Source organism: Canis aureus, chromosome 4, assembly GCF_053574225.1.
Source record: "Canis aureus isolate CA01 chromosome 4, VMU_Caureus_v.1.0, whole genome shotgun sequence".
Classification (NCBI taxonomy): Eukaryota; Metazoa; Chordata; class Mammalia; order Carnivora; family Canidae; genus Canis; species Canis aureus.
The window spans coordinates 34,878,913-34,903,354 of NC_135614.1; the positions used below are offsets into that span (position 1 = coordinate 34,878,913).

A 24,442-nucleotide genomic window follows, 5' to 3' on the forward strand; every position below is an offset into this window, starting at 1 on the left:
TTATTTATTTTTCATTGAAGTTCGATTTACCAACATATAACACCCAGTGCTCATCCCGTCAAGTACCCCCCTCAGGGCCCATCACCCAGTCACTCCATCTCCCCGCCCACCTCCCCTTCCACTACCCCTTGTTCTGTTTCCCAGAGTTAAAAGAGTCTCTCATGTCCCGTCACCCTCGCTAATTTTTCCCACTCGTTTTCTCTCCTTTCCCTGATAATTCCTTTCAATATTTTTTATATTCCCTGAATGAATAGACCATATAATGTTTGTCCTTCTCCGACTGACTTATTTCACTCAGCATAATACCCTCCAGGTCCATCCACGTGGAAGCAAATGGTGGGTATTTGTCATTTCTAATGGCTGAGGAATATTCCATTGTATACACTTTATCCATTCATCTTTCGATGGACACGGAGGCTCCTTCCACAGTGTGGCTATTGTGGACATTGCTACTATAAACATCGGGGTGCAGGTGTCCCCGTGTTTCACTGCATCTGTATCTTTGGAGTAAATCCCCAGCAGTGCAACTGCTGGGTCGGAGGGCAGATCTATTTTTAACTCTTTGGGGAACCTCCACAGTTTTCCAGAGTGGCTGCTCCAGTTCACATTCCCACCAACAGTGCCCGAGGGTTCCCCTGTCTCCACATCCTCTCCAACATTTGTTGTTAATTTTCCCCATTCTCACTGGTGAGAGGTGGGATCTCATTGTGGTTTTGATTTGTATTTCCCTGATGGCCAGTGATGCGGAGCATTTTCTCGTGTGCTTGTTGGCCATGTCTATGTCTTCCTCTGTGAGATTTCTGTTCATGTCTTTTGCCCATTTCATGATTGGATTGTTTGTTTCTTTGGTGTTGAGTTTAATAAGTTCTTTATAGATCTTGGAAACTAGCCCTTTATCTGATATGTCATTTGCAAATATCTTCTCCCATTCTGTAGATTGTCTTTGAGTTTTGTTGAGTGTTTCTTTTGCTGTGCAGAAGCTTTTTATCTTGATGAAGTCCCAATAATTCATTTTCACTTTTATTTCCCTTGCCTTCATGGATGTATCTTGCAAGAAGTTGCTGTGGCCAAGTTCAAAAAGGGTGTTGCCTGTGTTCTCCTCTAGGATTTTGATGGATTCTTGTCTCATATTTAGATCTTTCATCCGTTTTGAGTTTATCTTTGTGTCTGGTGTAAGAGGGTGGTCCAGTTTCATTCTTCTGCATGTGGATGTCCAATTTTCCCAGCACAATTTATTGAAGAGACTGCTTTTTCCAGTGGATAGTCTTTCCTGCTTTGTCCAATATTAGTTGACCATAGAGTTGAGGGCCCATTTTTGGGTTCTCTATTCTGATCCATTGATCTATGTGTCTGTGTTTGTGCCAATACCACACTGTCTTGATCACAGCTTTGTAGTACAACTTGAAATCCGGCATTGTGATGCACCCGACTCTGGTTTTCTTTTTCAATATTCCCCTGGCTATTCAGGGTCTTTTATGATTCCACACAAATCTGGAGATTATTTGTTCCAACTCTCTGAAGAAAGTCCATAGTATTTTGATAGGGATTACATTGAATGTGTAAGTTGCCCTGGGTAACATTGACATTTTCACAATATTAATTCTTCCAATCCATGAGTATGGAATGTTTTTCCATCTCTTTGTGTCTTCCTCAATTTCTTTCAGAAGTGTTCTGTAGTTTTTAGGGTATAGATCCTTTACCTCTTTGATTAGGTTTATTCCTAGGTATCTTATGCAGTTGCACCCAAAGCATAAGATACCTAGGAATCTACAGTTTTAATAAAATGTCAGAAAATTTGTATCTTAACTAAATGATTGTCCATACTTAAAAATTTTTTACTTTCAAATGGCTTTCAAATATTTTGGCTGTGGCTTTGTGTTTTTTTTTTTTTTCTTTTTAATGGAAAACAACAACAACAACAACTTTAGCTACATTAGAATCAGAATTCCCCTCATCTTCTCATCTTTCAAAATGTCAAACAGCTAAATCACTAAAAAATTAAGCTTTCCAAGGTCAGGGACTCTAATTTCTTGTTTACCTCTGGTCTTCCCTGTTTAAAACATTGTGTGGTACAACTCAGTCTTGCTGAATGAGTACCTACTGCTCTGATACATGAAAATTATTATTTTCCAAGATAATTTTAGAAGGCTGTGGCTTGAAACAATTTATCTCCCTACTCTCTTAGTGGTCCTCTGCTCCTAAAAATTCAGAAAATATAAGCCCTTCTTTTCTAAATTTAAAAATTCATGCCATGACAACCTTAGAGCCTTGATCTTCCCTGTATAAATAAGTGTGGATTTTTACTCCCTTCTTCTATTTTTTTTCAGATTTTATATATTTATTCATGAGAGACACACACAGAGAGAGAGAGAGAGAGAGAGGCAGAGACACAGGCAGAGGGAGTAGCAGGCTCCATGCAGGGAGCCCCACGTGGGACTCGATCCGGTGTCTCCAAGATCATACCCTGGCTGAAGGCAGTGCTAAACCACTGAGCCACCTGGGCTGCTCCTACTCCCTGCTTCTACGTAAGAAAAGGGAAAACTCATATAATTAATCATGATTGAAAAATCAGCTCTTTTACTTTCTATAGTAGTAATATAATAAATGTCGAAGAATCAGTTATTTAAAAATAGAAGCCAAGTCATAGTACAGCTTGTGAGGACAAGAGCTCTGAAACTCTTATTTCTATTATTTGAAAATGTATCACACACCATCATCTTCCAGCTGAGAAAGAAAAAAAAAAATAACACTTGATTTAAAACAATAAAAACACCATGTTCCCAACTAACACATCACAGAGAAAGACATGAAAACTTAACCTCAGATACCCATTCAAAACTAATATCCATCATGGACGCATACCTCTTTGTTCCCCATCATCTTATCCATGGTTCAGTTTCCAAATTGAATTTCTGGATTCTTTTCCTCAAGAACAAAAATTGTTAATATGTATTTCAGCTACATCACAAATATGAATAGAATAATACATAGTAAATATATAAGTTCTATGGTATAAGTCATATTTAGTGAACAACAGAGCACTCAGATAATAAATAAACTTTACTCCCAAATAATTCACTATCATTTTTTTCTGTGTTTTTTTTTTTTACATAATTGAGATCATACTGTATATATAATTTCATGTCCTGCTGTTTACTGGATAGCTTAAGAATAACTCATATTAATAAAGAAATAAACATAATTTGAGGAATAATAAATATGCTGATTGAAATTAAAGTGAATGTTTTGAGGTTATATTTCTTATCCATACATTATTTAAAATTCAAATATCAAGGGCAATTGCTTTTTGAAGCTACTCTTGGTTTATAGTGATTAAAACAAACAGTGTTTGCCTGCTATTGCTATAAAATGCGGTACAACCACATACTCAGGAGTTTGCAGCGAGCATTGACAGGCTTAAACTCAGAACTGATAAACTGTCATTTCTGTCCACATCCATAATGAAAACAGGCAGCATGGTTAAGTTCAACATCAACTGGTAGAAAGGAGACTTCCCCACAGAGGCTGGGATGGGGAGAGAAAGAGAGAGTATTTTCTGAACAATAGTCTTATCTCTACAAGTGGCAAATGTGGCACATTTATCCTGGTATTCGTTTTGACAGGAGCATGCTCTGGGTTCACGCAAAAAAATGGCTTAAAATTATTAGTCAATAAATTTAAAAGAAGAGGTACTAAACAGTCCTAATTTATAATACTTGAAATTATTTGATTTGCCAGAAAGATTCTGCTGCATTCCTAGCATCCTGCGGAAGACATGTGGTGCAGATTTTATGAAAATGATAATGCATGAGATATTACAGTGTGTCTGCAGAATTGAAGGTTAATAACAGTTACACATATTCTTACAGTCCAGATCTCTCCATGCTCTGATGGGGGTGGGAGGGGGGGTGTCACTGTGCTGGAAATCAGGCTCTGCTTTGATACGATGCTGAGTAGAGGAAACTGCATCTGAGAAGAAAACTGGAAGTGTCAGGAAATTTCTAGGAAAACTAATGTTCTTTTATGGGTAAGGTTTATGGTTGTGAAAATGAGGTGGACTAGGATGAGCTGATCTAGGGCGGTGGATGGGGTAAGCTGAAGAATATTCCCCAATTATATTTAGATCCTTATCCCTGGAAACTGTGGTGGATATCTTATTTGGCAAAAGGACTTTAGAGATATGATTAAATTAAGGCTTTTTGGATGAGAAGATTGTCCTGGATTATCTGGGTGTGCCCCGAATGTAATTCCAAGTGTCCTTATGAAACGGAAGCAGAAGTGGACATATAATTACTTACTACAGAAGAAGAGGCAATGGGATGATGGAAGGTGGGGACTGAAGCAATGCATCTTGCAGATAGAAGAAGGTCAGCCAAGGAATGCAGGCGCCCCCCTAGAAGCTGCAAAAGGCAAGGAGACAGACTCTCCCCTAGAAGCTCTGGAGGGCATGTAGCCCTGCCAATATCTTGATTTCAGCCCAGTGAAACCCATTTTGACCCTTCTGGTCTTCAGAACTCTTAAGAGAATACATTTATGTTGTTTTAAGCCACCAAACTAGTATAGATGGTACCACAGAAAGTTTCTAAGTTCTTAAATTGACCTGTGGACTGGAGTACTCTGTTCTGAAAAAAAAAAAAAAAATTATCACAGAATTCTGCACAATGGGCAATATCCAATGAAATGAATTCCTATTGGAATGAAATGTTTCTGAACTAAATGAGATAAAACTAAAGGAAATAAGGTCGTACTCACTTGAGGAAGTTGTTTGTGTGAGGAATGGAGGCCTCCAGCTTCTCATGGGTTGAACTGTGTCCACCAAAAGGATGTTGAAGATGTTGAAGTCCTAACCCTCAGGACCTGTGAATAGGATTGAACTTGGATAGAGGGTGATTGCAGATGATCAGGCTGAGATGAGGTCACGAAGGTGGGTCCTCATAAGAGGGGGGAATTTGGACACAGAGACAGACGTGCACATGGAGTGATGCCTGTGAAGGTGGAGGCAGACCGTGGTGGTGCGACAGAAGCCAAGAAATACCAAAGCTCGCCAGCAAAGCACCAGAAGCAAGGAGAGAGGCAGGCGGACAACAGATTCTCCCTCATGGCCCTTAGAAAGAATCAACTGTGCTGACCCTTTGAGCTGGGATTTCCAGCTTCAGAACCTGGCCTGGACGCCCTGCTGTTGATGAGGCACCCAGCTTGTGGCGTGGTCTCGGCAGCCCCAGGAAGGAACACACGGAGAGCAGTGAGGGTTTGTCCATCACAGCTTTGTTCCAAACGGTATCATAGGCAGCTATGCTCCCAGGTCCTCCTAATAATTAGTCCTAGAGCCTAATGCCAAAACTTCCCTTTGTAATTAATTTTAATCAAGTTTTGTTCTGTTTGGATTTTTGTTTATATTTAAAATTTAAATGCATGAATTCCAAAGTCGCTAATTCTATGTTTAATTTGGCAAGCTGCCTTCTAACACATCTCTTTCTCTGTCTTTAGGTTTCTCTGTCTCTGTCTTGTCTTTCTCCCTGTGATTCCCCACCCCCTCCATTCTCTCTGTCTCTCTAGGAGAACTATCACAAGAAAGTCATGGTGGAATGTAGCAGAGATAAGATTGCTTTTCACACCCTTTGACTGGTTCTGAACTCTAAGTGAAGCTTCACTTAGAGCACAGCCCAATGGATAATCAGGTCACAAAAGGTAAGTCATAGAATTAGAAAGCTCTCCATTCCTTCTCTCCATTTCCCGTCCATCTATATGTTGCCTCAAAGCCAGGACTAGAATATCGTATCTTCTATGAGGGGCTGAGTGGGCTCCTTTGGCTTGTGTTGAACCTGCTGGCCTGTTGAGCCTTATTTGCAGGCTGGAATACAGCCAAGTGCACTGGGGCTAAGGCTATGCATCCTCAAGGATCGATATTAGGGAGTCCTAGGGCTTGAGCCTCCTTCCTTGCATCTATTTGTTCATGGATCTCTTCCTTCACAGAGGACCACCCTCCCAGGCCAAGGTTTGGAGGTTGGAGGCTGCCCAGTGGGGACCTTCTGAGGCTAAGGTGCCTTGCTAACACATCTGATTAAGTTTCTCTTTCTCTGTCTTTAGGTTTCTTTGTTTCTGTCTGAGAGGGTGGTGCTCAGAGCAGTTGCTCCCAGTGCTCCCAGGGCTATGGGCATGAGGGTTGGGGCCTGTGTGACCCACGAGGGATAGCAAAGAAGGCTGCCACCGGGGCCAGCGTTTGTCTTAGTCTTACTCTTAGGGAGTTGATTTCTGAGGCAGGAATTGGCAAGGCGGTGCTGGTCAAGTGGAGGTAGGCCAGTGAGAGGAGGAGAGATGCTTATTAGTTTGGATTCTCTGAAAGGTGTAAAGAAGTTTTACTCACACCTACTACTGAGAAATGACATTCTTGGGAAGGTGTAAAGAGGTTGATGGGATTTAGAGCGGACAAAGGTTCCTGTCATCTTGTTCACGCTACCATTGTTCAGGAGTCGGATAAACTCAGTAGCTAACGGTTTTAAGAGTTTACTATGTGCCACATACTGTTCTCTGTATTTTTCCTGAAATAATTCACTTAACCCTCTTATAAGAACCTCTTAGGCGGGTATTATAACTATTTTTATAGGTGAGAAAACTGAGTGAAAGAGGGCTTGAGCCATCCCTGAGCCAGCAAATCAGAAGCGAGAGAGAGCTTAACAAGTTAGCAAATAAGAAAATGGTTTTAACATGGGTTTTAAGTGCTGGTAGCTTGTTTATGACTGTGGCAAATCAGTTAAAAAAGGGATGCAGAGCAACAATATCCCTGTAAAACTGAAAACATATTGCCTGCACCTTCCTTCAGAATCTGGAATGTTGCTGGAACTGGGGTGTGTGTGTGTGTGTGTGTGTGTGTGTGTGTGATATGTGTGTGTATGCACACATGCATGTGTGTGCATGTTGTTTGTTTAAATCTATTAACAGTTGACGTGATGACAACAGTTTGTTTTGCCATTATAAGTATATATTTTCTTTTTGGACTGAAACTCCTTCTCTGGAATGTATTTATTTGCTTACTTACTTAATTCCACACTTAGTGATCAAATGCCTACCGTGTGCAGACCTTGTGCTCTGAGTACACATTCTTTGCCATCACAAGCTTTATTGTCCAGCTCTATTTTGACTGTACCTACCATATTATGAAAAATTCAACATTTATGCCAGAGAAAAAATAAGAAAGAAAGGCAAGGATGAAGGAGAAATGCAGTTCTGTAGGGAGCCACCCCAAGGCCCCAGAAATCAGGGCAGAGGCTGTGCCAAGCCCATTGCTTATCTCAGCTGTCTTTCTCTGGTTTCTTTCTCTTTCTTAAGTTGGATGAACAGATGCAAGTAGCACCCAGTTAGGCCAGCCAAAGGGATTCCCTAAAAGCTTCATGCTTGGGGAGTGGAGGTTGGGCGTCTACTGGGCTTGAAAGGTCTCTGGCTTATCTAGGCAGCTGCTAGAGCCCTGTCCCTGTTTTTATCACAGACTTTATCCTAAGCTGCAGCCATTTGCTCGTATGAATGCAGATGTGAGGCTTTTATTTTTTTTTCTCTCCATCCACCGCTGAAATACAATTAAAAGGTCAACCAAGGATCCTGAACAAATTGTGCAGGGGTTGAGGGGAGAGGAAGCAGAGGGAGTGCTCTGTTTGAGGATTAGCTTGTTTACAACAGAGTTAAAAAACATTTTGTTTCAAGCAGAGTTGTATGCATTTGTCAATAAAACCAGGCTTGGAAAGGGCAAAAATCAGCTTGTTTGTCACAGAGTCCCCGTATGCTTAAGGATCCGGCCCCAGATGAGGAGCTTACAAATGTTGGTACTCATCCTACTCACACTCATGCCCTGGCCAGTCACTGAAGGGAATTGTGTGATGCTTTGTCCTGGGGACCCGGGACAAGGTCTTGAGTGTATTTGTGCCAGGATACACTAGTAAGGGATTGAAAAAATGAGATTAGGTAGGGCAGGACCTCAGTGTAGGATGTGTTAGTAAGTAGGTTACTACTATTGGTAGTTGGGGCTCAGTCTAGCTGGGACCTCTGGGAATGGTGTAGAATGGGCCCCAGGTTGTCCCACCCAAAAACCAATGACACTGACATATATACGTATCAACTCCCTTTGTCACTGGCTCTGGGTTGTTCCCAGAGGTTCAGAATCCCCTGGACTTCTAGCCATGGACTCTTTTGCATGCAAAAGAGGCCTTGCAACAGAAAAATACAGTGCTTGACAATAGTGTGGGCAGAGGGTCTATAGGAAGACTACCAACCTTGTTGCCATGAGCTCTAATCATGATAGGAAAGGAAAAGAAGTATCCAGTTATATTATTGGACCCCAGACCATATCATCTTGTCAGAGTTACAAGGACCTGGACCCAGGAATGGGCCATAGTTTATCTTCTGAGGATGACTAATGGACAAGGAACAGTAAGGAAAAGCAGGATGCCCTGGGGGTGTGGCTCCAGGACTGGAAGTTTGAATCAGGTTTCCTGAAAAGCAGGGACTATACAACATCTGTGTCAGAAGTTAGAACAAGCAGGCCATGGGCTGCATCTTCCTCAAGTTAGGTTTTGTTTTAACCACAGTATCTGTGTTTGTGTTTTGCCCAGAGTATATGTGTTTGTGTTACATAAATCGCTTGCCAAACTATACAAATCCAGAGAGCTCATATAAAAATCAAGATTTCTAGCAGCCATTTTAAAAAAAAAAGTAGATTGTAGCTTCCTTTGGTTACAATCTCAATTACCACCTGAACTGTTGTTTCTGGGTCATGGAGATGGACAGTGGGTTGCATTTACCAGAGAGCTTGTGCTTTTGCTTTTCTTATATCCTGCTTTACTCATGTGCATTTCCTACCTGGCTGCTGTAGGCATTTGAGTGGGTAGCTTCTTATTTTTATAATCTGGTCCCTCTAACACCATACCCTAAGGTCTGCTAGTGGACAACTGGTTTCCAAGGATTTTACTGGTCGTCTATGTCCCCATTCCTAGAGTCAGGAAGGTATTCAAACTCTGGACTCTCCTATTTAAGACCTTTAGGAACTTTCTGTGGTCTTGATCCAAACCCCCTTGACCTTCATCCCCCTGCTTTCATGCCTATGACACATTTTCCAGGCACATTGACCAAATCGTGATGACCAGACTGCTTCACAAGAGTTAGGTTTTCCTTTCCTGAACCAAATTCCTCATTTTTTCATCCAAACATGATTGTCCTTTCTTATAAATGGCAAATGAAGACACAAAAGACCCATTCTCACTCGCTGTTTTTGTCACAGAGCACATCCAATATATCAGCAAATTCTTAGAGCATTACCTTCAAATTTTACCTTAGTTTCCCATGCTATATTCTGGGTCACCTCTAAAGCTACCATTGTGGCATAGGCCACCATCACTTCTCTTTTTGATTATGCTGATGATCTCCTGATGGGGCTCTCAGCATCCACCATTGATCCCCAATGGTCTATGCTCAACACAGCAGCCAGTGTGGTTATTCTGAGACTTAGCTCACATCATGTCATCCTTTGCTCAAAGCCCTCCTCCCATTTCCTCTTGAACCTCACCTTTTACTGCCTTCCACCCCACTACCTCTGATCTGCCTTTTTCAGCTGCACTCACTTCCTTAACTTTTCCCTGAAAACCCCAGATGTGCTCATTCCTCAGGACCCGTGCACTTGCTCTTTCCTCTGGCTGGGATGCTATTTCCCTGTATACCTGCAAAACGTACAATCTTGTCTCCTTTAGGACATAAATCAAATGTCATCTGAGTGAGGCCTTCTCTAACCACCCTATTTAAAATTGTGACCCACTCTTCAAACCCTAGAAATCCTTATTTTTATTTTTCTCCAGCTCTTATCACCATCTGACAATATTTTACTTATTTACTCCCTTCCTGTCCCCTGTAGGACTTTTGTCTGTTCTGTTCACTGATTTATCTATATTCCTTAGAATAGGACTTGACCCTGAGTAGCTGCTCAATCATGTTGGGTGAATCAATCAATGCCTTTCCTTGCCCGATTCTTCCTTCCCTGGACAGGAAATTTCCTTTCAAAATCTAACTAAGTCTAACCCATTTTCGGAACATCTCCATGTCCTCCAAGTAGCCGTTCTGATTATTCTTGTCCAGCCTGACTATTACGTTTCCTGAGCTAAAATTATAGATGAAAAAGACCATTATAAATGATCACATTTATTCAGAAAATTGACAAGGAGATTGTGTGGTATTCATGACAACCTCAGCAAGTATTTGGAGGCAGAGAGAGTGACTGAAAAACAAAAAACAAAAACAAATGTGTGTTGTAGTACCATCTGTGCTGTAAAGCTGTTATCTCTGAACTTGCTGAGCTGCTCCCCCAGACTCTAGCAGGCTGGAGTTAACACACTCATGAATTCTCTCATTAACCAGGGCAGACAAAGATGCAGGAGAAGAGATGAGATGACCACAGATTTTAGTGTATTGGTTACTTGTTACCATAGAGCAAACCACCACGCACTTAGTGGCTTAAAATAATGTGTTTATTATTGATGACATATCTACGAATGAGAATTTCTGTTGTTCTGCATTGGGTTCCCCTGATGTTTGTTGGGTTTTCTTAGGAGGCAGAAGATTAGCTGGTCCAGGATGCCTTCATGCTCATTTCTGGTGGTTAGCCATCTGTTGGGTGGAGCGTGGGGACAATTGGGTCACATACCTGTTGCTTGCCAGTGTGCTAGTCTCAGAGAGTGCATGGAAACACAACGTTTGTTTAGGGAGAGGAAGCTTACAGTTGTATAGTATTATCATATATACTGCTTTAAGAGTTTGCATTTTAGTATTTCAATTCTCATAGAAAAGCTGGGGACAAAAGATTAACCATAAAGCCAGCATCTTGGCATCTATATAGATGTATTAACTGAAACCTTCAAACATAGAACAAAAAAGCTTTAGGGGACAAGATCCTGCTTTGCTTAGGAAGAGCATGGAATGCCTTGAGTGCCATGTAGCATAAGCAAAGCCCTTCAACCTCAAGGAGAGGAATCATGAGCATCAAAAGGAGTGAGCTCCCTCCAGCAGTCAGAACCCTCAGGGGTCCTCAGATTCTCTAAGCTTCGGGCTTGGAGTAAAGAAAAGGCTGCGCCTTGTTCCTTGTGCAATGAGGCCAAAGGGAAAGACTGGAATGAGTGTAAAAGAAGAAATAGGACCGCTGATGAATCTGAGGACTTTTTGGAATGAGGAAATTCAGTGCAGGTCAGCTGAATGGTGGAGAAAGTAAGGCTGAGACCCAGTGTGTTCAGAACCTTCTGGTTTTGGAGTTATTTGGTCTTGCTCTGTGAAGGTGTTGATGAAACACTGCTTATTCTACAGGGTTTGGTCTCATACCTCAGATTGCTAAATGGGGCTAAATCCTAGGGTAGTAGAGTAAGATTCTCATATGACAAGTTTGAGAATCTATTTTCTCCTCTCCTCACACTTTAATATTTTACCAAATTGCTTGATATCAGCCATGTTGTGATTTAATTTTCTCCAAAATTAGCATGTTTCACTTTGTTTTCTTTACTTACTATTTTGGAGACAGCCTGGTTAAAACCTTCCCACTCATGGAATTGTTAGTCAAAATATTTTAGGAGGAAGCTCAAACATTCATTGTTTGCCTTATTAATAATTAATTCAGGCAGATGGAGAAGAATACAATGTGTGTACTCCCCTTAGTATTACTTGTTATCTGTCCCTATCTTCATCTGCACACCAGGCCTCAGGTAATTTCACTCCCCAAAGGCCATGGGGTCATGCACAAGAGTAATCTTAGCTGCATTTCACAGGAATAAGGATGAAGTTAAAATATCTTGCTAATACTCACACAGAGAAGAGGAATGGAGTCAGAGGGAGAGCTGAGGTTATTTGGGCAAGACCAGTATGGCTCCCCAAGTACAGTGGAAGGACAAGCATAAGCCCTCAGAGCTTCCTTGTGCAAAACACTGAGAAAGCTTATCTACTCTAAACCCTAACCAGCTCTCTGGAAACTTGGAGAAATTATAGGTTACCTTTGTAGTTACTCCATGACATGAACTGAATTATTATGTTCAGGGCCGATGCCACGTTTGCACACATGTGGGAGAAAGGCTGGTACATAGGCTGATCCCTTGTAGAAGTGAATGCATGACTAAATTAAAGCAAAGGGTTCAAGGGATTCCATAGGCAGGGGACTCAAAAACAGATGGAAAAGGTTTGCTGGGGTCCACAGAAGACCCATTCCAGGCCCACCTCCTAGTGGGAGGAGTCTCTGAGCAGACAACCAGGCCCACCTAGGAACTAACTAGAACCAGTTAGATCTGGAAGTCAAAATTGTTATTGTGACATTGAACAGGCTACGGTAGACTACGAGTACCCCTCAGTGCAGAGACCTGCACCAAAGTGAGGCAGATCTCGGAGCCCCTTTTCAGATTATGTCCCCAGTTGGCCACGGTCCCAACGGTTGGGTTTCCTTTCTGCAGGATGAATTCTATGATCAAGACTCTCTTTAGATTCTGAGGGAGGAGAGAATCAGCACCCCCTGCTTTGCTATAGCTCTTACCTTAGGAGCTCTCTGTTGATTCCTCACCCTGACTTGGAATACATAGAGATTTCTTTGCACTGCTCTAGATTTTAAACTTTGATTCCTTCTCCAATAATCCTGCCCTAAATATTTAATCTGGATATTTGGCAAAATCACTACCTCCCAGCTGTGGACCACTGCCTGTAAAAGGGACACACTGGGGCTTTGGGCTTGGGTCTCACAAAGCGGCAGAAAAACATGAAGATTAGAGCAAGATAATGAGCAGCAGACCCGTCATTCTCCCCCTCGAGGAAGTGAATGCTTCGGCCTGAACTCTCAGGCTCTGCTTCTCCACCTGCTCCATCTACTCTTTGTGTGGACACCTGGGAGGTTCCTAAAGCTCCCTTTTCTGGGAGCTCCTGTATCTCCCTATTATGCAAATCATAGAGTCCAAAGCAAGGCATACACTCCCAAGACGACTTGGAATGTAAGCTTCTCTATTATCAGCTAATATTGATTTCAAAGTCAAAGCTATTTTTCTTGCCTCAGCTCAGCTCTGCTGCAGTGACACCCCCCCTCCCCCAAGCTTGCTTACTCCTGAGTGGATCCTTCAGGCATCCACCTCCAGCCATTGTTCATGTTATTCTCACTTCTTGAAAGGTCCTCCCTGGTGCCTGTCTTGGAACTGCCCTTCCTTCAGAGACCACCTTTCACCATAAAACGTTCTTTTATGCTTCCCAGGAGAGTATAAACTTAATGTCTTTCATATTCATAAATCTCTACAATAGCCTTTGTTATGCCCCTTCTTATGGCTTGCTTTTTACTCTAGTGAGTCTTCCCCACTAGATTAGGAGCTGCTGGAGGGCAGACGAGACTTAATTTTGCATTCTGTGTGCAAACGTGGCGTCAACCCTGAACATAATAATTCAGTTCGTGTCATGGAGTAGGAACGGCAGCCTATTGCCAGACCTTCTCAAGCAGCTTCCTGGGCCGACACGGGGTGGGCGGGGCCAGCAACATAATGGACTTTAGATTCAGACGAGGTGCAATGCTGGTGCAATCACTTACTGCTTTCGCGTGACTTATCTCTTAGAACCCTCAATTGCCTCCCATGGAAAGCAAGATTATAAATCCGTGGTGAGAGAATGCCAGGATCTAAATGTCTGAATACTTAATCACTGTCCTGACACTTCCCCCACTGCGGGGGGCAGGATGTATGTACAGGGAAATGCCAGAGACACTCTTGATTTCCAGCAGGAGCTCTAATTCCCAATACCCCGTGGCTCCTACTTTCATGACTTGATTGGCCCTCATGTGGATAAACAGGATAGCTGTTGTCTCAGTCCAAGATCTACATTTGAAGGCATGCTTCAGGGTCTTGCTGCATAGACATTCTTTTTCTGAAGCTCCTTCCTAGCTCCCCCTTGATTATACCAAGACAAAGGCTGAAGGCTGAATGTAGTATGGAGTCTCAACTTATTAACCAGATGCCGCAGATAAGACCCTCCCTTTACAAAAAAAAAAAAAAAAAAAAGAAAGAAATTTTAAAAAAAGGAGGATTTTCTGCAGTCTGGTTCTGTTTTGGATCATTTCACTTTTTCCACAAAAATTCCTACCCCCTGGACCAGCCTGTTTGACTAAATCTATGTTCCTGATTATGCCATTTTTTTTTACATTTTTTAATTTAAATTCAATTTGCCAACATATAGCATAACACCCAGTGCTCATCCCATCAAGTGCCCACTTCAGTGCCCGTCACCCAGTTACCACATCCCCCTACTCACTTCCCCTTCTACATCCCTTTGTGTGTTTCTCAGAGTTAGGGGTCTCTCATGGTTTGTCTTCCTCTCTAATTTTTCTCACTCATTTATCCTCTTTCAATTTCAAAGCTCCCCCTTGGTAGTGATGTAGTGGGCGTGTGTGTGTTTGGGGGAGGTCCCCTCTTATAAACCATTCATGTGAACATTCACACTGACCTTAATTAGGCAGATGTTCAGTGGGGATAAAGGAAGAATATACTGATGTTAGGGTCAAGTTTTGTCTCTTATCAACTGCAAGAGACTGGGAAGTTTTCTTAATGCCTTGGAGCTTCAATTATAAAATAGAGATGATGAGGTATGCCTAGGTGGCTCAGTCAGCTAAGCATCCAACTCTTGGTACCAGCTCAGGTCTTCATCTCAGGGTTGTGAGTTCAAGCCCTGGGTTTGGCTCCATGCTGCATGTAGAGCCTACTTAAAAAAAAATTAAAATAGAGATGATCATATCTACCACCTAAAGCTATTATGAGCATTAAATAAGGTAACCTGTGGAGATGGTATCATAGTAACTGGCATGAAACAGGTGTTTGATACACTCTGGCACCTTTCTTTTCTCTTTTGAAAGTTACCTCAATAACACACTTCCCCCATTTGGCTACAAGTTGTCAATTTCATATGAAAGAAGCCTGGGAACTTGGGAATACAGGCTTGTGCTAATTTTATTATCTCATCACTTTCTCTTTTTTTTCTTAGACTTTTAAAGTTTTATTTTAAGTGAACTCTACGTACATCACACTTGAAGCTTGAACTCTCAACCCTGAGTTCAAGAGTCACATGCTCTACCAACTAAGCCAGCCAGGTGCCCCTCATTACCTTCTATAATCAAAAGGAAGAGAGCAATCAAGGTCTAATTCTTTAGGGCTCAAACTGCAGAAATAGATTTTTAATGATCCCTTGGTGTTCTTGGAGCCTTGTTAGCCTACTTCCCTGTCCATTAGACAAGGTAAAGGTTCTCAGATAAATGTGGTAGTACTTGTGCCAAGTTCCTCAGATCATAGCAGCTGATCTTTGCCCCTTCAAAAGTCATGGTCACTATTGACCCAGAAGGAATATTTCAGATTTTTTTTTTGGTTAAAATGGAGTCATTGTTATTGTCATGACCTATTGTCCTAGCTACCAGAGGGTCCTACCTACTTAGGGTCATAGAACCTAGTGACTTGCTCCCAGTCACTCTTTCCCAGAGTGACTAATCCTTGTTCCTGGAGCAAGATATGCCCTCCTTCTCTGGTAGATGGACTTGAAAGAGAGTTCAAGGAATCATTCAGTCCAGAAGACCACCTCTCCTTTCTTTCAGGTGTGTGTATTAAGTTCCTATAGTTTTGCTCAAAATACACGAAGGGAACAGGAATGATGGAACAAAGTCAGAAGATTTTTCACCAGCCCCAGGGAACCAAACTAAAGTTCTTCCATGCTCATGTTCTGACCCCAATGATTCAGAGAGGATGGGTAAAGAGCTTGGGTAATTTTTCCTTTAAAAGAACCAGTATAGTGCAGTTATCATAAGCATAGATTTGGGGGTCAATTCACTATAGCTGTGAGTTGAAATCTGCACAGATGTGTGGCCATGGCCCAGTTTTAAACTTCTCCATACCCTACTTGCCCCCCTTTGTAATGGGCATAATAATACTGCTAATTCAGGTATTATGAAGATTAAATAAGGCAATGCATGGAAAATGCAAATGGAGGGTTTGACACTACTCAGTAAATGCCACAAGTGAGTTAAGAGTGAGAGCCTCCATGCCACTTTATAAATTCCAGAGTTTAGAAATTACTGAATGATAGGAACCCAAATGAGTTTGGATTGGATTCATTTATCAAAAAAACCCAAATGAGTAATAATTTGCCTGGGGCAGATATTAAGTAGGGAGAAAATTGAGGAATTTCCCTTTCCATTTAAGCCATAAAAAAGCTTTATTTATAGTTCTTAACTTCCTATCTCAAAGGAGATATTGGACCAGTTAGAGCCTGGAGATGATTGAATTTGCTGATCGGATTCCCAGGCTTGCATTTCTTTATTGGTCCATTTCTATTTGCTGTCTTTATGATCTTCCCCAACATGATGGCCATGACAGGGAACCAATTCACTAGCCCCCAGACAAAGGTAAAGCTTCCCCTCAGTGGAGGCATTTAAGCAGTGTACTGGCTCAACAGATCGCTGTACCATGATGGTCCCATTTCTTTCCCTCTGGTTTGTTCCTGTCGCCTTGTATTATGTCCTCTAGGTACACAGAGAACCGTGGATCATTATCAGTCACAACCTGCCCAACCACATGTGTGTACATGCATGCTTGCCTCCACAGATAAAACCACATGAATACAGAGGAAAATACATAGACAGACATCCACACAAATATACATAGACTAAGTCAGGAACACTCTGATAATCATAAATACACATACAGAAGCCGCATTTAATCAGTATGAAAGACAATCCTTTCAAGCACCTTCACCCATGCTTGCTGTCACAAGTATGCACACAGAAGCATCACGTGCACACACTTTGATCATGTGACTAGTCTGTGAGCATATGGAGTATATAGAGTACGGTTTGTCTTGTTCTAATCACATTCTTTTTATAAAGAGCTTTCTATAGATCCCTATATCAGCAGGACAATTTCATATCCTATTACAATCTGCCAAGAAGAAATAGATAAATCTATTAGCCTGTTCTTTGCTTGTTTCATCATTGTGACAGTCTCTCATGGGTCTACATCCATCAGGCTCCCACACCACCTGACAGCCGAGTCTCCACCACCAAGCTGCAGGTTAATAGCTCTTTAATCTCTATTTAATTGCTCATTAATAATTCCAATACTGCTTTCTTCTGTTAATTGATTAAAAAATGGTTTCAGTGGAAGTGAATAATGAAATTTGGTAGCAACCAACTAGAGAATGAGTTTGCTTGTCATCTAGATAATCAAGAAGAAATAGTGACCAAAACACTCCTTGCCTCATTTGCAGATTTTGTGGGTTTTTTTTTTTTTTTTGAATGGTAGTGCTGGCAAGGCCTTTGGAACTCAACTACATCAGCGTTCTCAAACTGATTCACAAGTGATTAAGCAGTTTTCTAGGAAAAGCAATATTCTATGATTAAATAAGTCTGGCAGACATGGTATACAAATCTCTCTCACAATTTGGCATTTTAAATCAATGTTAGCATATTCAAAATTCTGACATTCCACTTTGAGAAACCTATTTACATTGTTCAGTTGATCTTCACTCAAACTTATTTGATAGTAAAAAATCACATTTCTATTGAATACCATTTCAGTTATCTATTGCTGTATAATGAGTGCCCCCCAAATTAGTGGCTTAATTAAAATGATGGGTTATTTCTCACAGTTCTGTGGATTTCTGTGTTGGCAGGTACAAGACAACCTGGCAGTTGGTGCTAATGGAGTGCCTTACTTCCCCTCCACATGGTTTTCCATCCCCCTAAAGGCTTCCTTACAAGGTAGGTTCAAGGCAATTTTTCAACAGAACAAACAACAGAAACTACAAGGGTTCTAAAGGCCTAGACTTGAGGTCAAACACCATCATATCTGCTGTATAATATTAAACAAAGCAAGTCACAGGGCCAGGCAAGACTCAAGGCACATATAAACTAATATCCACTCTTAATGGAAAAACAGATGCAATTCAAAAGAGCACATGGAATGGAAGAAGGAATTGTTGTGCTTATCTTTGAGTGTCATCTATCACAAGCCACAGAACAGATAGTTTTTGGAAGGCTGTTTACAAAATGCTAGTGTAGAACAAACTCCACATTTCCTAGGTTCAGATATTGAGATGTATACGTGGAATTTGTTCAAGGACACATATCTGGTCATCACAGAGATGAGATTAGAATCTAGACTTCAGACTCAGAGTCCTTTGTCTTCACCATTGTGCTTCTAAAAGATTCTGAACTGGCCATGATTGACTTGAATGATACCAAAATGCTTACTCCCTAGATTTAGGGAGTCCTAGATCCTGATCCTGGTCTTCTAATCAATTCCAGGTAGGCTTATCAGATCACGAATAACTCAGTGCACCAGAGACTGAGCTTCCTGTGCCTTCATTCTGTGAAGGACAGGCTCTGGAAACAGACAGACTTAGGCATTCTAAATGGCATGAGCTAGATGAGCTACATCTCAAAAGCTTCCTTTGAGATAAAGTAACCTGTTTTCAAAAAATTTTATCCATGTTGTCTGGATATCCACTGAGTCCTGTACCTTTATGATCCATAGTTAGATTTCCACCTAATCCCATATGTCTCTTAAACCACAGTTCAGCCCGACCCTTTGACATCTCATAAACGAATTTCTGTAATGCTCCTCTGACTTGGCAACTTATCCCAAACACATTCTCCATGCTATTCCAATACTTGCAAATATTTCCTGAAATAATAACTCATCCATGGATTCTTGCTGAACTGGTCAAGATAAGCATGAAAACTTACCTGTTTTTAGGTCTGCAAATTCAGCTCAAGCCTTCACTACTTAAGTATCAGTATGGTCTGTATTTTGCATACTCTGCAAGACTTTATTGAGCCTACTATCAATATGTTTGTTACTTGAATATATTCTACCTAAGTTCACCCTTTTTCTTTGTCTTTCTCTCTCTCTCCCTTTTATTTATATGTAACATGCTTGTTTTTACTCTATTTTATTATAATATCATGCCAGTACAGTAACTCTTGGACTCTAACTTATTAGGTGGAAGGGGTCACATTTGAAATGCTTCTTGTAAATGCCCAAAGTCAAATCTGCTGCTTCAGTGCCAGAGGAATACTTGGTGGTGATGACTCGATCAATATCTTCAGGACACTGGCTCCTGGTAATATTGCTTAAACATGTTGCATTAACTTGGCTTTAAGTGTTCCTGCTTTCTTTGCCCAGGAGAGCTAATGAAAGAGAAACATTAAAATGAAGGCTAATAATCATAGAGAAAAGTTATATAGTACACTTCACAGGGAATATATGAGACTGTAGCTTCATCTTCCTTCTGTAACACGTTTATTATGATTAGAACACAGCCTTTTTCTGCATGTCATTTTCAGCTGATGTGTCACAGCATGAAAGAGTCTCAAAATTGCATCTGCTTCCCATTCTTAGCTCATTACAAGGAAGGAGGAATAGAAGGGTGAGGGATCTTGTGGCCGCGATTTATATACGAAGAGCAGAGGTGGTGTTAAGTCCCTAGACCAACACTTAAATCTAAGATTATCTGGAAACTAAATAGGAGGGGGGGGAGGCTATATAAAAAACACAGCCAGTATCAAACTCTGTAAGATTTCTCTGGAAATGCTGTTGAAATTCTACTCAAACCTTTATTTATTTATCTGTTTGATTTTCACTGAGGCTGAGGCTAGAGGAAGCAGAAAGACAAATACCCCACGTGGTATCTGTATTTGAGAACTACAGAGAGGCTGGCTACCTAATGAAGTTCATGTGTCCGGGAGAAAATCCCCTTTGAGCCACTTCAGATCTTGGGAGGTGCCAATCTTCCTAGGCCTTGATATTAAAGTCCTTTGAGTATGAAACTAGCTCTGGTTGGCAGGATAGAGCAGCAAATGACATTTTGGAGACTGGCCTAATCTGACAAACAATTAAATCACAGTTCTCTGAAATTTGCCTTTCCAAATATTGTTTATGCCCGTCAGGATGAATAGTTAAGTTGTGAAAATGTATCAGTTTAGAAATGAAATGACCTCTAATATGATTTGAAACAATCCTTCTGCTCACTCAGTCACTTTTCTAGAATTCTCCATATGTCACCTAAAGCCTCTTTTCCCTCTAAGCCACCAGCTATCACATTCTCCCACTCTCCTTCCTACCTGGCTTTCCATTTATTGACTCACCAGAATTAGTCATGCATTTTGGTTCTATTTCTGCTTCAGGGTTACCCAAGTTAATGTATATGCAATTGTGGCTTACTTGTAGTTCCTTGGAGATGGATAAATCAGAGACAAATGCAGAAGCAAAGAGGTAAAGGGACTCCTAAGGAGAGGGCAAGGTTACTACAACCTCAAAATAAGGAGACTTTCATTTCACTGGGGAGTGGGACCAGTTCCTCTGAAAATGTTAAATTTGGTGGAATCTGATTCATGAAGGAACTAAGATTAAAATGTGTGTCAAATTGTACTTTCAAAGAAGTGGAACATCAAGGGGAGAGATGTGTGTAATCCTGGGTGAAGAGTTGTTCGATGGCATGTGTGAGGGAGTGGGTGGGAGGACTATCACAAGCTAGATGCAAACTCCAATGATAAAATCCATTGAACCAACATGTCAGGAGGCAACCTAAGAAGGAGATTGAACAGTTAGAACTTTGGTTAAATAGCCACTGACCCAAATGTATATATATATGTATATAAATAGACACATACACATATACATGTAATAGAGTAATATTAGTAAATTAGTATTACTTGGAATATCACTAAAAGAAACTAAATAAGATATATACTCAAACACACTAAAGACAAAGCAAAATAGAATTCTAAAACTGTTCAAGTGACCACAGAAGAAAACAAAAACGAAAAGAAGAGAGAAAAAACATAAAACAAAAAGTAAAAAGCCAACTTAAGTCCCAACAACTCAATTATTACATTAAATGCAAATTATTTGAGTATGCCAATTAAAATATAATTTTTAAGAAAGTACAGCAGATTAAAACATGACTCAACCATATGCTGTCTACAAGAAATTCACTTTAAATATAGTGATATAGGCAGGTTGAAAATAAGAGGATGGAAAGGATATATCATACAAACATAAATTACAAGAAAGCAAGAGTGGCTATATTATACCAGATAGAGTTCAAAGCAAAGAAAATTGCCAAAGACAGTGAAGGGCATTATAAAATGATGCACTCTTTTCCTTTCCAACTGGCAAAATGGCTCCCACAAAGAAGCATGGTGAGAAGAAGGGCCATTTTGCCATCAATGGGTAGAAACCAGAGGACACACTATCAATATTCACAGGCATATCCATGGAGTGAGTTTCAAGAAGTGTACCTCACTGGGCTCTCAAAGAGATCTGGAAAGTTGCCATGAAGGAGATGGGAACTCCAGATGCATGCATTGACACGAGGCTGAACAAAGCTGTCTAGGCCAAAGGAATAAGGAATGTTCCATACTGTATCTATGTGTTCATTGGGAAAAAGTACTGAGGATAAAGATTCACTAAACAAGCTCTGTACATTGGTTACCTATGTACCTTTCACCACTTTCAAAAGTTTACATATAGTTACTGTGAATGAGAACTAATTGCTGATTCTCAAATAAAACTGCAAAAACAAATAAATAAATAAAATGATGTGTCAATATACAAAGAGATATGATAGTCTTAAATATTATGCACCAAACTATAGAACTGCAAATTCTTTGAAGCAGAGTAGAACTGGAAGGAGAGATAAACAAATGCATGATTATAGTTGGAGACTTCAATACCCTTCTCTCAACAACTGATAAAATGGAAAATCAGCAAGGGCTTAGAAGAACTCAACCACACTGTTAACAATAGAATCTAATCGACGTTAATTGAACACTACACCCAACAATAACCAACTATACATTTTTTCAAGTGTTCCCAAAATACATACCAAGGTAGGACATATCATTGGTCATCAAATCAACCTCAACAAATTGAAAAGAATTGAAATCACCCAGAGTGTGCTCCTCAAGCACAATAGAATCAAACTAGAAATCAATATTAGAAAGATAAAGGGAATGTTTCCAAGTACTTAGTAACTAAACAACATACTTTTAAATATTCAATGGATCAAAGAGGAAGTCTCAAAGAATATAAAAAAGTACATTGAGCTATGAAAACAAAAGTACAGAACTTGCAAAACACAGACAAAGCAATAATGAGAGGGACATTTATAGCAACGGATGCACATATAAGAAAATAGGAAATTTCTTTATTTTTTTTAAAGATTTTATTTATTTATTCATGAGAGACACACAGAGAGAGGCAGAGACATAGGCAGAGGGAAAAGCAGGCTCAAGGCAGGGAGCCTGATGCAGGAATCGATCCTGGGATGCAGGATCACGCCCTGGGCCAAAGGCAGGTGCTAAACCGCTCAGCCACCCAGGGATCCCGAAAATAGGAAATTTCTAATTAATAATTGAAATTCCCATCTCAAGAACTTAGAAGAAGAGTAGAAAAATAAACCTAAAGCAAGTAATAAGAAGGAAAAGTAGTATAAAGGGATAAATCAAAGAAATTGAAACAGTAGAGAAAAATCAGTAAAACAAAGGTGGTTCTTTGAAAAACTGAGTAAGATTGACAAACATCTCTAAGACTGACAAAGACAGTGAGAGAGATTGAGAGATCGAGAAAAAGATCGAGAGATTAAGAGAGAGAGGACCCAGATTACCAATATTAGTGATGAAACAAGGGATATTATTACAGACCATGCAGGCATCAAAAGGACAATAAACTGTGGTGGGCTGAATGGTAGCCTGAAAAATACCATGTCCTCATCCCTAGAACCTGTAAATATTACCTTATTTGGGCAAAAGTTCTTTGCAGATGTGTTAAATTAATGACTGAGATGGAGACATTATGTTGGATTATCCAGATGGGCCCTAACTGCCATTCCATGTACTTTTAAAAGAAGGAAGCAGAGGGAGATTGGATACACCGAGAAGAGGAGTAGACAAGACGAACACAGAGGCAGAGAGGGAGTGATAGGGCCACAAGTCAGATAATGTCATCTGAAGCTAGAAGAAGACATGGATTCTTCCCTAGAACTGTCAGAGAGAGAGCATGGCACAGTTGTCAATTTATTTTGGTCTGGTGAAATTGATGCTGAATTAATTTACTCCAGAAATATGAAAATGTAAATATCTGTTGTTTTGAGCAACTGAGTTTGTGGTAATTTGTCACAGCCATGGAAAACTAATGTATATGGGTATACCATGAACAGTTCACACACATAAATGTGATGACTTAAATGAAAGGGACCAATTCTTAGAAAAACACAAACATCCATACTTCACCCAATATGAAATAGAAATTTGAATTACTTTGTATCTATTAAGAGAACCGAACTTTTTAAAAGATTTTATTTGAAAGAGAGAGAGAGAGACGAGCACAAACAAGCAGGGAGGAGGGGAGAAGCAGAGGGGGAGGGAGAGGAATCTGAAGCAGACTCCACCCTCAGTGTGGAGCCTGACACGTGATGCAGGGCTTGATCCCACCACTACGAGATTATGACCCAAGTCAAAACCAAGAGTTGGATGCTTAACCCACTGAGCCAACCAGGCACCCCAAGGAAATTGAATGTTTACTTTTAAAGTTCCCCTAAAAGAAATAAGTAGTGACAGATGTCTTGCTGGCAAATTTTAATAAATATTTGAAAGATAGTTAACACCAGTGCTACATACTCTCTTCCATAAAATAGAAAAAGAAAGAAAACTTCCCCATATATTTTATGAAGCTAATATTACCCTGATACCAATACCAGCTAAAGACAGTAGAAAAGAATACAAAACCAGTATCAGTAAAGTCTGGTATTTTGCCAGGTTGGTCCACAGACTACCTCCATCAGATACTCCTGATATACCCATATTTGAGGGACCAACAAGTCTCTGAGATTCTGAGAGTAGAGACTCATCACTTGTAACAAAATCCCCAGATAATTCTTTTTTTTTTTTTTATTTCTAGAGAGCAGGGGAGGGACAGAGAGAGGGGGAGAGAGAGAGAGAGAGAATCCCAAGCAGGCTTCATGCTCAGTGTGGAGCCTAACATGGGGCTTGATCTCATGATCCTTTGATCATGACCTGAGCCAAAATCAAGAGTCGTATGCTCAACCCACTGGGCCACCCAGGCACCCCTCCCCAGATAATTCTTGTGCAAACTAAAAGTTGGAGAAGCATTGCCATGAGTCATGTTGCCAAATGGCAGTCTATTGGCTAACCAAAGCTTTGTTCTTTGTCTATGGGGTTTCATTCCTGACTAGATAATAATTAGCTTATTCTTCGATCCTCACCTACGCGTGGGAGATGGGCATAAAGTGGAGATTTAAAGTGATCATTTCTTTCATAAGCACTCTCTCTCAGTGAATATTATGACCATGAAGAACATCAGACTGGCATGATGAGGTCATGGAATCCAGAATGTTGAGAATCCACATC

At 40.6% G+C, this 24,442-nt stretch overlaps 1 protein-coding gene and 1 long non-coding RNA gene across 15 annotated transcripts in view; one reads left to right on the forward strand and one right to left on the reverse strand.

Moving 5' to 3' along the window:
• The window catches only part of LOC144312493 (uncharacterized), a 245,802-nt gene that overhangs the window by 103,688 nt on the left and 117,672 nt on the right, over window positions 1–24,442 (forward strand). For 8 of the 14 annotated variants that reach the window (XR_013377984.1, XR_013377978.1, XR_013377987.1 and 5 more), the window contains 3 exons: window positions 2,328–2,525; window positions 5,488–5,688; window positions 17,683–17,770. Coding sequence is in view for 3 of the 14 variants with exons in the window: in XM_077895244.1 (XP_077751370.1) it covers window positions 17,683–17,770 (88 nt within the window). In the remaining 11 variants the exon portion in view is untranslated. Of the gene's footprint in view, window positions 1–2,327; window positions 2,526–5,487; window positions 5,689–17,034; window positions 17,082–17,682; window positions 17,771–19,013; window positions 19,135–24,442 lie in introns of those variants that run through there. The other 6 variants (XM_077895244.1, XM_077895245.1, XM_077895247.1 and 3 more) reach the window with 3 other exon arrangements.
• Window positions 10,444–24,418, reverse strand: LOC144312494 (uncharacterized). The gene is made up of 3 exons (XR_013377996.1): window positions 24,298–24,418; window positions 14,476–14,727; window positions 10,444–10,641 (listed from the first exon to the last, which is right to left on the reverse strand). It is a non-coding gene; the product is annotated as an uncharacterized LOC144312494 (long non-coding RNA).